The sequence below is a fragment of the Cucumis melo genome, chromosome 4, assembly GCF_025177605.1.
Source record: "Cucumis melo cultivar AY chromosome 4, USDA_Cmelo_AY_1.0, whole genome shotgun sequence".
Lineage (NCBI taxonomy): Eukaryota > Viridiplantae > Streptophyta > Magnoliopsida > Cucurbitales > Cucurbitaceae > Cucumis > Cucumis melo.
In genome coordinates this window covers 32,010,967-32,025,081 of record NC_066860.1, presented here as the reverse complement: position 1 = coordinate 32,025,081, position 14,115 = coordinate 32,010,967, and the positions used below count along the sequence as shown (strand labels likewise).

General features: G+C 30.1%; 2 protein-coding genes across 2 annotated transcripts; both read right to left on the bottom strand.

Annotated features, from left to right (window-relative positions):
- Positions 1 to 3,790: 3,790 nt before the first annotated feature.
- Positions 3,791 to 4,889, bottom strand: LOC103486673 (NDR1/HIN1-like protein 1). The gene has a single exon (XM_008444688.3). The coding sequence runs from the start codon at positions 4,871 to 4,873 to the stop codon at positions 4,025 to 4,027; it is 849 nt and encodes a 282-aa protein (XP_008442910.3). The 5' UTR covers positions 4,874 to 4,889; the 3' UTR covers positions 3,791 to 4,024.
- A 5,919-nt stretch (positions 4,890 to 10,808) lies between these two features.
- Positions 10,809 to 13,322, bottom strand: LOC103486674 (uncharacterized). Its single transcript, XM_008444690.3, has 2 exons — positions 11,952 to 13,322; positions 10,809 to 11,117 (listed from the first exon to the last, which is right to left on the bottom strand). The coding sequence occupies exon 1, from the start codon at positions 12,843 to 12,845 to the stop codon at positions 11,964 to 11,966; it is 882 nt and encodes a 293-aa protein (XP_008442912.1). The 5' UTR covers positions 12,846 to 13,322; the 3' UTR covers positions 10,809 to 11,117; positions 11,952 to 11,963.
- Positions 13,323 to 14,115: the final 793 nt, after the last annotated feature.

Genomic DNA, 14,115 nt, shown 5'->3' with positions numbered 1-14,115 from the left:
AGTAGGGACAAAAACAATAAGGTCGATAAAATAACAAGGTTTTGGCCTAGAAAAAAAAAGTTAATTTGTTTCTTTGTTCAAATCAATATGTTCAATCTTGATACCCTAGTGTTGAAATAGCTAATGGGACATGTCCTAAGCATCACACACTCAAACCAAAATGGGCCTAGGGAAATATTTCGGCCTCCATTAAGGCTAGATTATCTTATAGCAATTTTGAAATCTAATCAGGACAACTTAGGTCAACCGTGTACTTTCATGAATACATCATTCCCGCTCAATAATGAAATAACATGAATTGTACTATCAACCTTTTTAACTTTCACACTCTTTTGTTCCCTTACTTAAATATATGAATGTTTGTATCAAATACCACTAATCACTTTGGTCTTTTGCAATATGTATTTTTCTATGTCTCAAACAAATTCTAAATGTCTAAGTATGTTTTTTTAATAGCAATGAGTGTAGATTGAAAAATAAAAGTGATTTCACTAATTTCATTGGCATTTGGCCGTCAAACAACGTTAAGAGACTCTCCAAACATGGCTATATCTTAAATGAAGAAAAGAATTTTTTTTTGAAAAATAGCCTTTTGTTTGTCCCTCCATTAATTCAATGATTAGCAACCAATTTTATCAAACCTTATCATAAACTTAAAAGTAATTACTTTCATTGGAGGAATTTCCATCAAATTTATGAGTTTGTAAAAGATCTTAGCATTAATATTATTCAAAACTAAACTAATCACGAGATCTTTAACCAATAGTTTTAAACTTGTTTGATTTCAACTGCATATTAACCTATGGTATTTAATTTGGACATTACTTCAACCATTGGGATTGAGTATTTTTCAAATTTTAGTTTAGTTTGAGCATTATATGAATATTATGATGACAATAACAAATATACCCTATACTAATCTCTTCATCATATTAATGAAAAAATAATAATAATAAAGGTTATAAAAGGAAATGAATGTCGAAGAGAAAGGAATTAAACATGGGCCGTAATCCGGCCCGTATTACACTGGACATGGCTAGTTTTGGGCCTAGGCTTTAAGAAGCCATTATCCAAATCATTCTGTACTGAAAAGATAAAATAAAATGAATTGAAGTCAACTTTTTCATTATACCAAAAAAAAAAAATTGGAATCACTTTGGTTCCAATGAAAAGGTAAAATCATAATGCCATTTCCATTTTTTTCAGTCTTCGACTTAAAGCATTTTCCACTAAAATCATAATTAAATTTTTGTCGGTCTTTTTCTAAATTAATAAAGAACATATTCGATGTAGGAAGTTTTTTGTTTTTATTCCTTCTTTAAAACCGTTTTTCATTTTAGAAAATATATCTTTTAATATATATATATATATATATATATATCAAAACTTATTTAAATTTTTCTAGTATATTCTGTAAATAGTTATTATTATTATTATTATTTATAAACAATTCCCCAACATCTAAAAAGAAAATATATAACAGCTCCCCTTCTCACAAACTACTCTTCACTTTTTCAAGAATAAAAAGATTTTCTCTTCACTTCATGGAAAGGAAAAAGATTTAAATATTCTATTAACAAATAAGCGCAACAAAACAATACTCCGAATATCTTATCGTGTTGATCTTCGATATAATAAAAACTCATTCTAAATGCAATCCATCCCAAACAACCACAACATTTAATTTAAAATCAAAATGATATTTAAGTTAATTTGACAAGGCCTCAAGGGTGCAAAATGATTAAATGAGACAAACCCACTCTAACTTTAGTACATAATAAAAGATATATTAAATTTCCATAAGAAGTGGGGACAAGAAAATTTGGGAATGGAGAATGCATCCATTGATATTTGATAAAGTTTACCCAACTTTATAATTAATAACATTGGGAAAGAACAAAGAGATTGAAATAAGCAAAAAGGGCATTATGTGTAAAGCTTAGGTTAATGGGATGTTTCTTTTTAATTTCTAAGTTTTGTTTTGTTTTGTTTTTCCTATAGTCTAAAACTTAGGAAAGGGACAGATGCTTTGATGAAAAAATTGACCACCACCCATTTTTCATGTGGAAGATGGAACCCCACATTTCCTTTCCATACACATTATTGTTTGTTTTGGATATGAAGCTTCTATGTAACACTTCACTTTTAATTATTTAATTTGCTTCTTTAACTTAGCACTCTTTTTTAAATAGTGTATATATATTATGTGTGTAATTAAGTTTGTTTAGGGAAAATTTATATTTTTATTATTTATAGGGTTATCATCACTTCAATGAATTATGCTATATTTAACTTTATGAATTAAAAAGTAAATTTAAAAAGTTCATCTACCTCATGATTTTTATTCTATAGAATATTGAACCATTTTAATTAAGATATTGCAGTGCACTATATCAAAAGTGGAATCCGATCCTCTTCATGCTATCAACCTAAATTTCTTTTGTAAAGTTCTTATAGATAATTGGTCTTTTGTATTTATTGTTTTTTTTTTCCGTATGATATTAGGTGTGATATTAAATTAATGGTTGATAACGTGAGATTCTTCTATTTAGTTTTTAGTTTTCGTCATAGTAAAGAAAGTTACTTGATCATTTGGTTTATTTAAGGTTAAAACGAATCAAATATTTTAAAACGATTGAATTAAGTAGGGGGTAGTGGGTCGAAAAACTGAAACAAACGACCGAAACCGAACGAAACGAAGATGGGCGATCGCAATAGTACAATCGACGGTCGGGTTTCGATTTTAGAAACTAAAAAACCGAGAGGTTGATCGGTCGATTTGAACCGACCCATGTACTTTTATATATATTGTATAATTATAACTTTAGGTTTAAAAAGAGAAATAAAAAAAAAATAATGCAATTCTTAAATTTTAAAATCGTCTATCAAAGAAAATTTTTCTCCAACCATAAACCATATAATATTTGTAAAAGGAAATTCAAAGTGCAAAGAAAAAATAGGAATTGAATCTATATATTTCACATTTCAAAAAACAAAGGAAAAAAAAGAAACGGAGAAAAAGAAAAGAAAATAAGAAACCTAAAAAGGAAAAAAGAAAGAAGGAAGAAAAAAAAAACCAAAACCGACCGACTATCGGACCAACCGGTTTTGTTGGAAACAGTGGCAGAAGTCGGTTTTGTAATATATATACCGATTTGTAGTCAGTTCGGGGACGATTTGGTTGGAAAACCGACCTCGATCGCCTGCCGCTCACCCTTAGATTTAAGTGTGCTTTTTCATATGAAAATACTATTCATTGCCTAAGCTTTAGTTATAGTATAAAGGGGAAGGTAGAGAGTTTGAGCTACTGATTAATTTTGTGGTAAATACACATATTTGTTTGTATTCAGAATATTTAATTTAGTATTAAATGTCTCTATCTATATTTCATAGGCTGCATAATAAAAGGTACATTAAATTCCTATGTCTTAATTTATTTTAGCCCAAGAGAGTTGAAAATTGTGTTGATGTATTGAATTTAGCATTCCAAAACTGAGGAATGTGAGAATGACGTCTCACCAAAAGGTCCTTTACCTCATTTTTTTTGGTTAAATCAATATTTTAGTTCCAAATTTTTAAACTGTCCAATCCATAATTTTCTACAATGTTCACCAACTTCATCCTAACTCAAAAACTCAACATACAAGTGATTTTAAAAAAAAATTGAAACTATTTACATATTATAATAGGAAAAATGTATAAATATATTTCCAGAAATAAATGGGTACAGAAAATAGCAATGGTAATAAATGATAAATGGTAGGAAGAAACAAAAGAAATGGACACTAAATGAGTGAATAATTAACAAACATTGCCACTAATTAATCTCATTTATTAAACACATTTCTTTTTGGCTAATCCTTCCTTTTCTTTTGCTTCCTTTCCGACACCCGCTCGTGCCTTTTTGTATACACTTTCCAATATTAACAATAAATTCAACACGAAAACACATTTACCCAAATGAAACAAACCGTTAACTAACGGCGTTTATATTTTTAGCCAATTTTAGCTTTTCTAGAAAAACTCAAACGCTAACGTCGCATCTCTGAACCACTTGGTACTTCACGTTATACTGAACCATCGACCCGTCTCCGTTCGCCGGATACGCACCGAAGTTTATCACCACCGGGCAGTTCGCGTGGAATTGGTACCGCCCAGTTATGAAGCTTCCGACCTTCCATCGAACCTTGCCGTCAATTTTGACCAGGATCATCAGTGCTCCGGCGTTCCTGTCCTGATTCAGCGCCGAACTGATGAAGGGCGCGACCGGCACGGAGGTGCCGGAGACGAAAGGGGACCATACGTTGACGTCCTTATGGCCTTGGTAGAAGCGAGGGATGATGGTCCGGAGAGTGATCTGTTGGTTTCGGTAGATGGCATAGACGTGGAGTTCGTCGTAGTAGATTCCGATTCGGCGGTTTGGGTTGCGAGAGGAGATAGTGAGGAGGAAATTGGAGGTGAGGAAACTGGGGACGGTGGCGTTGAAGGCGTAGACGGTGACGTCTTGAAGGAAGAAAGTGGGTTTGGTGGGACGGAGGACTGCCCAGACGATGAGGATGGTGAGGAGGACGAGGAAGATGAAGATGCCGATGATTGCGCCGATTAGTTTGATGAGCTTCTTGCGTTTCTTCTTGCAGTGCTTCTCGCAGTCGTAGGCCATGGCTGTTCCGGGCGGCGAAGAAGAAGAAGAAGAAGAAAGGAAATAGCGTTTGTGTTGAATGGGGAGTGGTGGTTTAAGAGGAGAAATCTCGTGTGAGTGTGTAGAAGTATAGATGGTATTTATATTTAATCTACACCCTCCATTTTCAATCTGGTCCCACCCACTATGTCCCTTTTCATACTCCTTAACATTTCTTTGAAATATCTCCTCCATACCAATGTGTTTAAGGAGCCGAATTAAGTTACCTAAGTTTTGAGTTAAATATGTTCGGCTTAGAAAATTCAACTTCACTTTTCTATTAAAATTGGTATAAATCAACTATTATAAACACTAAAACTATTGAAATATTTATAGTAAAAATTTAGATTTTATTAACTATAAGATACGATATAATCTTAAATTTTAGTATAATTTTAATCAAAAATAAATAAATTGGTTTTTATTGCAACCAGAATTGAAAACGAAGGACAAAATTAAAGTAGAGACGTCACAACCATAATGGAATAGGAATTCACACGGTTATCAAAGAAAAAGTAGAATTTACATTTACTATTTAATAATTACGAAAGAAAGAATTCCCTTTTCCAAGTTTCACACTTTCCTTTTTCTCTCTTTTATATACAAAGTATTTTTTGTTTTCTTGCCATGAACACCTATGCAGTCCTTATCATCAAGATCTTTACATCAATTTAGTAAAGATATTTAATTCGTCTACTTCAAAATAAAACCAAAGGTGGAGGTAGTAAATAAAATGAGGAAATGTAATATATTTGAAATAATAATAAATAAATATGCATAGTTTAATTGAATTAAGATGCAGTTTAATAAATATTGGAAATGCATTAATATGGTCTTGGATCCATACCCCCGGATCCGAAATAACGCGAATTGCTCTAAAATTTAAAATCATCACATGGGGGGTGATTATAATATAATAATTACAAATTAATTCATTTCTCTTTCTTTTTTCTGAAACCTAATTATGGATTTCAACTTAAACACGGTTCTGCCTCCCTTCTTTTTTTCTTTTTCTTTGGTCAACAAAGGATATGAAGCTTAAAAAAATTTCCTCCTTTTTTCTTTTTCTTTTTCTTTTATTTATTTATTTATTTATTATTAATGTCTCAATAATTGAGGGGAGGAAAAAAGATTAAGGGGAAGTCTTGTGTTGTTGAAGTTGATTGGAGGTCTAAAATGAATGGAATGGCGGTGTTAATTTAATTTAATGTTATAGAATAAAGGCTGTGTATTTATTTATTTATGTTGTATTATTATCTTAATGGATGGAATTTTCAGCTTATTAAGTTTTCATTTATCTTTCTCCAAATTTAGAGTGTTTGTTATAACCTTTTTATTATCGCTGCATTTTTCAAAATTTTTAATCTCTCTCTTTTTTTTTTTTAATCACTACAAGTCGTTTTTGTTTATTGTTTAAATATTTCCATAACAAGTTGATTTGAAATATGCAACAGATGATTTAGTATGGATATAGCACAAAAGAATATATGTAAAATGTTTATACAACAATAAATTTGACATTAATTTGAAACGTTAGTGAACAATGGTATAAGTTAAAAACATTTTTAAAAAACAAAATTAAACTGAAGATGAATATAAATGAAATGTTTAAGGGATGGGGTCGGGTTGTAGAATATTCGAGAATGAATGGCGACGGATAGCCGTTGGCGTTAGATATTGATTGATGTTGAAAAAGTCAAAAGCGACGTGGAGTACGTGGGGACCACTAATCTTACACGTCACCAATCCCCCCCCCCCCCCCCCCCCTTACTTCACTGTGCAAAATGCAATGCACCGACGCAATAGTGTCGGCGTCCACATAATACGACACCCTTTTCTGTTTGCTTACTTCCTATTCCCTTTCCATTTATTATTTTCCCACAAATTTCTTCTCTCATTTATTAATTTCATATAAATACCATTTCTTTTTTGTTTATTGTTTTTTATAAAACAAAAACCCAATATTATTTTTATTAGAAGGTTAAATATTTACTTTGAATTATTTCAAATGATATATCATCCTATTTGTTTGATATTTTCATGTGAGAGATAAATTAAATATCATATTTTAAAACGTGGAAAAGGTGTTGTTCTTCGTGTGTGTGTGTTTGTGTTTTTTCTTTCTTTTATATAGAACCAAATGGACAAATAGTGTGTGAAAAAAAATATATGAAATTGAAATAATATTGGATAGAACTATTTGAATTAAAGAATGGGTGTTTGTTTAATTCATCTGACAAAGGATAAGAAGGTAAGTTGTAGGGTTATTGAAATATTTGAAGAGACAAAGTTTTAATGTGGAATCAAACTTATCTTGTCTACATCCATATTTCTATGAGTTCCATAAACCACCTTTAATTTCATAGGTACAACACCAAATAAAGTCCCACTTTATTATTCTATTTTAATCTATCTACTTTTAATTATTTGATTTTAATCTCTATATTTTTTTTATATAAAAAAAAAATCCCTTAATTCTCAACACTTTTTATGTTTTGAAAATTTGTAGTAAAAATGTTTTAAAAAGATACCATAGCATAATTCAAGCAATATATATAATGTTAGTAGTATCCATCTCTATATTAGAGATTCAATTCCTAAATCCATGCATTAATTTATTATCTAGACATCATTTGAAAGAATATTTATATTAAAATAGACAAAATTCTCAAGAACGAGATGAAAAGAATATTTTTATTATAAAATTAATATGTAAATCAAATCAAAGATAGACATGTTTATCTAATCTTTTATATTTTAAATTTCAAAAAGTTTAAATTACTAGTGAAATTTTAAGATTTTTTTTTTCTTTTTTGAAAATATTATGTGTTACTTAGTTCTTAAAATTTTAAAAATATCTCATACATTACGATCCACAAAATTATAAATATATCACTATAACAAAGTTTAATGTTATATATTAAACATGTAAAAGAAGTATAACTCAACCAATATAAATTTGTATTATCAATTTCAAAATCATAAGTTAAATTATCCACCAAATATTGTTGAATAAAATCCTTAGTGATATAAAATTCAAACAAATTTTTGAAAAGAATAAAGACAAATATGTGATGGAGTGTATAAAATTAGAAATGTATACATTTGTTATACATTTTAATAAAATTTTGAAATTATGTTAGAATGTATGAAAGAGAAATAGAAAGGAGAAACATTTAGGAGAAATGAACGTGAAAAGTGGCATTTTTTTTCCTTCTTCTTTATACCATCTTTCTTTATATGTTTAAAAGAAATCAGAATGTGAACAATTATGCATATGTTTCAAGTCACGGCTGCTATCATTTTTCTTTTCAACAAGTCAAAAAAAGCATATTATATAATAATTTATTACTATATAACACAAATATATATGTCTTAATTAATTAGCCCATTCCCTAAAATATTATTATTGCCAAACCTACTTAAATAAATATACATAGGTTTGATTAACTAAATCCTCTTTCACGTTGTATCATTTGACAAATTAATTTTTGCCCATTATATATTCTTTCGAATCATATGATTCTAATTTAAATATTGGTTTATTTCGTTTTTTGTTTCTTAAGATTTTGAACTTTTAAAAAATTCAGTTTTTTCCCTAAATTGTTTTACTTTGATTCTTTTCATTTTTTTAAGCAAAGTCTCAACTTGATTATTACATTAAACATCGCTTTATTAAATACAGATATTCATTCTTTTTTTTTTTTTTTCCTTCTAAAAAGCATATAAGAATTTCTCGATATTTTTAAATGGTTTTTGTTAAACATTTTCTAAAAGTTAACTGGCCCTGGCCCTAAGTTCTTCTTCTTCTTTTTTTTCTTTTACCTTTTTAACAAAACTTCAACTCTAAAAAAAAGATATAGGCATTTGGAAAAAGTACCTTTTTTTAGTTTGGATGCTTCCAAGAATAAATGTGTTTGGTTCATTCTATAAAATATATTATTTTACTGTTTAAATTTTTAACAATATATACATTTAAATTCAACGTATTTCTTGCGATACCTTTTTTATATACTTAAAATTAAAATTTGATTTTTTAAAAAATTATCTCTTCATTGGGTTTTAAATAATTATTTTTCTAATTTACCATATCATATAATTATTTAAAATGGTGAAAATTACTTTTGATATCTTTTTAAATCTATTCTAAAAGATTTTAAAAATAATAAGTTATATTTTCAAAATACACAATAAAATATAATTTTTCCTAGATAGGATGAGTTATACGATAGTATTCTTTAATTGTCCAACAAAAATTTTCTCATTCGTAGCTCTAATAATCTCAGAAGTTTGCTTAGTGATGGGGTGGGTCCTTAAAAAGATTCAATTTTATATAGATAGATTTATTTTTATAAAATTTCAAAATGATATGGTTGGTTGTCTCTACACCTTTCTTTAGTTTCTTAGATCTAGGTTTATTGTATGATCAACGGGTCAATACAATGAAAGGGACTTACAAATTATTAATGCATAATACACAAGCTAATTGGTCTTTCCATCATTGAAACAAATAAGTGATTTTAATTATCTCCCAAATTTGAATTTGAATTGTCTCACCTTATAATAATAATATATAGTTTTTATACAAAATAATAATGCCTTTTTTTTTCCAAAAAAAAAATGGCATCTTTCATGTGATGGCTTGAAAAAAAAGGCTAATGAGATGAGAAGGATATGGTGGGTTGTGTTATCTAAAAGGCAATAATGTTTGATTGATTGTCCTTTTATAACCATAATTCATAACACACATCATGTAATCCCCAATCCAATGATATGAATTCATCATCATTTATATAACAGTGTTATTTAATAATAAACAATCTCACCTCTAGCTACTTCGTGATTGTCCGACTGATTTGATTAATATATGGTTTGTTTGATAATTATTTAAGAAATAAGGCTGAAGAAAGTAGAGAAGATTCACCCAGCAAAATGATTCGCTCCTTATGCCATGTTGAGGGAAAAAGTCTCCACACAGAAAGGCTAATTGGTTGATAAAAAATATTCTCAAAAACCGACTCTAATGGCGATGCTTGCTGAATGAAAGAAGATGCATGCATGCATGCAAGGTAACAATGAATGAGAAGGAGAAGAAGAAGAAGAAGAACACAAAAGTACATGGTTTGGTTTAATGACCTACATCCATGAGAAAGGAACGTGTTCTTGAAGAATAAACCTAAATACAATATCGCTCTTAATTAGTCTTTTCTTTGTAAATTTGAAACGAGTCAAATCCCATTTTTATAGTTTAAGGATGATTTTGTTACACAAAAATATTTTCTCATTCCATTAATATTTTAAGAAATTAAATAAAGTTTTGAAAATTATAAAAACAAATGGTTATCAAATACATATTTAGTTTGATTTTTTTTTTTTTAAAAGAAAAGTTTCAAGTAATAAAACAAAGAAATTAATAAGTTAAAATTTTTACAGTTTTAATCTCATTTATTAAAAAAAAAACCTTAAATTTTGGATTAACTTACTTTAATAGTAAAGTATACACACTTAAATTCTTTAAGAAGAAAAAATAAGCTCAGAATGATCTTTAACATCACTATTGAGATTTGGGAGCGATTGGGCCAAACCTTGTCATTGTCAAAGCCCAAATGTAACATTTTGAATTTTGGTCCATAATCCATTTTGTATTGGGCTTTGGAGTCTTCAAACAACCAAACCTTATCATATGTTTCAAATTTAATCTTTGAATATTAAGTTTAGGAGTCTACATGAATTGAGTTTGAGTATGATAGAGATCTTTTGAACCCACTTAACAATTTGGGTTGATCAAGTTCTACTCAAAACATCCGAACAAAATCTTCAACCCAATCCTTAAAATTTGTATTAATTTAGGAGAGGAGTGCAGTTAATTAAATTTTTTTTTTTTCGCAATGTTATACTATTAGTATTTTAGGACTGAAATTAATGTTTTGTGATTATCTAATTCACATCCAATTTGTAAAAACGTAGGATATTGTTAAATCCTAAAAACTATGGTCGTTATTAAAAGAACAAGATTATGGTATTCTTTAGTTGAGTACTTTTCGTACAAATTTGAAACTAAACTTAAACATTTTAAGTATCAAAATACATGAAATCTATGGAAACGATGAGATCAAAAGACACCCGGAAATAAGTATATAACTTTCAAAAGAGCAATTGATAAGAAAATGAAAATGAAAATGAAAAAACAAAACAAAGTTACATGGTCTCTTCTTTCCTCTAAAACAACCCCAAGACATTCAGAAACAAACTTTCTCTATCTAAAAAAAAATAAAATAAGATTGTTATTTGAAGAGGACAGAGATATGATACTAAAAATTTTATAAAAAAAAAAAATCCCTAGAATTGAATATAAAGTTTCATAATCTCCAAACATGAATGCAAATCTCTCTGCTATACCCCTTTTTCCTTGAAGCCCCCACACAATTTGCCTACTTTCCTGACAAAAGCAAAGAAACATCTTCTTATTATTATTATTTTTTTTTTTTGAAGTATTGCTCCTATAAATAATTGATAAATCATCCTAAATAGTTTGTATCACCTAAAAATACTAATGGAAGGTAAATATGTTGTGGTTAAGTTATATCTATATGTTAACATGTGGGTTAAAGTCGTTGGGGATAGAGAATGGATTCTAATAGATTAGGAGTTATTGAGTTAGATAGTAATAATTTAGGATAGCCTTTTCAACGTTTTGATTTTTTCTTCATTTTCATCCTCATGCTCTTTGTCATGGAATAACAAAGATCAATTCATATATTTTTTTAAATTCAATTAACTACTTAAAACTAAACACAAAAGATCAATTCATGCCTATATAACAAATGTTTACTTATTCAATATAGGTTAAAAATCATTTTTGATTCTTCAACTTTTGTGAATTTTAATAAGTATGGTTTAGTCTAAAACTTCTTAATACAGTAAGAGTGATAGATAAATAAACTCAATTTTGATATAAAAATGGATTAAATAAATAAGAATTTCAAAATATAGGAATAAATTACAAAACTAAAATTCTTTATAAATTTTCATCAAAATTGAGGGAGATATATATTTATTTTTAAACATATATAAAATGATGGTGACTATTTACCAAATCTTGTAAAAGAAAAAGACTTTAGATGAAAAGTAATTATTGAAAGAAAAAAAAGGAAAGTTAGAAAACATTGGAAGAATTAGAAAGAAGCCATATAATATGTACAATTAATTAATACTTTGAAAGCTTAAGAAACGTTTTGTCACAAAAGAAAAAGAAACAAAGAAACATTTTTACCGAAGAATTCTTCTAGACGAGAACAGAACAAGTCTTGGAGTGTTCGTCGGCCAAGTAAACGGCATGACCCGCGGCGGGTCCGGTGAAGACCAGCTTCATATCTTCACAAGACACTCTCATAACAACCCGCCTTGTCCACCAAGAACCAGTTCGGAAAGTTGTCCAAGCAAAGAATCTCAAATTGAAACTCACCGTTCCGGTCGCCCTCTCCCGCCCCAACTTCTCCTCTGTTTCCAACCAATTTCCCGGATCATCGGGACTACTCGACGTCAATTTCACCTTCATTTGACCGCTCTTCTCCACATCTAGAAAAAATGGATCCGCGTAGGACATTGCCAACGTATTTTGTTTGTAGTCCACGAAGCTCTGGATCCGCTCCATATTCACATTCAGTTTATGGTTCGGATTTTGAACCGTCACACTCGCATCCCAATTTCCGGAGTAATTCAATTTCGAGATATTGAAATTCGAAACGGAGAATGAATCGACTTTAAACACTGGGACTTCAGGGCGGAGGATGATCCATGTGATTATGCTGGACAGAGTCATTATAGCCACCAATAAAATCAACGCCGCCACAATCCCTCGGAGGAATCCCGCGCTTATCGTCCCCGCTCTGTAATTTTGGGGGTTATTGTAATACGCCGCCGGGGGAGCCTGAGCGTAGTACGCATTGTAAGGAGGGTAATTCCCTGTAGCCGGTGGGTACCTTGGATGTGGAGCTGGAGGGTACCCCATTGCCGGAGAGTACCCCCCATGGCCTTGAGGAGGAGGGTACCCCAATGTGGGCGGTGGATAGACAGGAGGAGGGTTGTTTCCGGCAGAGGACGGGTGCGGAGGAGGTGGGTCAGTGGCTTTGGATTGAGATTGTTGATCCTCCGATGAGGAAGCCATTGGAAAGAATGCTCTGTTTCTGGCCTTGTTCTCTCTCCCTGTGAGAGGATTTGGAGAGAGAGAGAGAGAGATAGAGAGAAGAATGGTAAAGGAGAAATGGAGAAGGGTTTAGAATATGGAGATCCGTTAAGGCTTTTCTTAGAAAAATAACGGAAGGTTCGGACATTGTCATCTTCAACCTCTGTTTTTAAAACCATTACCAACGGATAAGAAACAAAGACCAAACTTCTGAAACTTCTTATTTTGCCTTTTCATTTACATCGTCTTTAATTTTTCCCTTTACATCTCATTAATTAAACTATTTTTGTCATTATAGTTTTAATATGTGGGAATGTTCCTCTATTTTATTTAGCATTATTACATGCTTTCAACCAAGAAATCATAGTGTGGTTGCAATTTGGTAGAAGGGCATTTGATAGTTGGACAAAATTAATTTGTGATAAATGTAATTTATGGTTGATTTAAATCATGAGATTTCATGCTTCTTACCGTTTATTAGAATTATCATGTCAATTTAGGTGAGTGATATCACCAATCTATGAAAAATGAGATCTATATTAAATAAAATAAGTTCGAAAACTATATTAAATAATTTGGAAGCATATACTTTGCGGCAGAACAATATTTCTGCACACGTTTTTGCACCATACAATGATAGCCACGACCCTATTTCATCCAACTTCCTTTCTGGTCAATATCATACAAAGACCTGACTTGGCAGCTACCAAAAAGTGGCCATCCCAATATTATATTTTAACCCCAAAAAAAAGATATGCAAATATAACCATTAATTTCAAATATAATTATTATTCCTAAAATTATAATAACTCTAAATAATAGAATTTCTTTAACTCTGAGCTTCAAAATCCACGTTGAGCCCAATTTTGAATGAAACATTCTTCTTTTTTCCAAGTTAATTCATTCAATTAGAAAAAAAGAATAGTATGAGTTGAATTGAATGAAATATTTCTTTGTCGTGTCCCGGTGATATTTGATGGACTCAATATTTAAAAAGAGAAAAAATCCCACATACAACTAACCTTTTCGAACTATTCAAAGATTATTTTGGAGTTTCGGACAAATACCAACCACTTAGAATAATGTATTTTAAACATATTTTTTAAAAAAATTAATCCAATACTCCTAACTTTACATTTGAGCAGAGAGCAGAGAATACATGAAAAACAATGACACTTGTTGCTAGAATCAAGTAAGAGAGCAAAATCTCAATTATAATAGAACCCCACGTATTTTTCAACTCCCAGTAGCT

Coding starts and splice junctions, on each gene's coding strand:
- LOC103486673 (XM_008444688.3), bottom strand. CDS start 4,873: ATGGAGGAGATATTTCAAAGAAATGTTAAGGAGTATGAAAAGGGACAT.
- LOC103486674 (XM_008444690.3), bottom strand. CDS start 12,845: ATGGCTTCCTCATCGGAGGATCAACAATCTCAATCCAAAGCCACTGAC.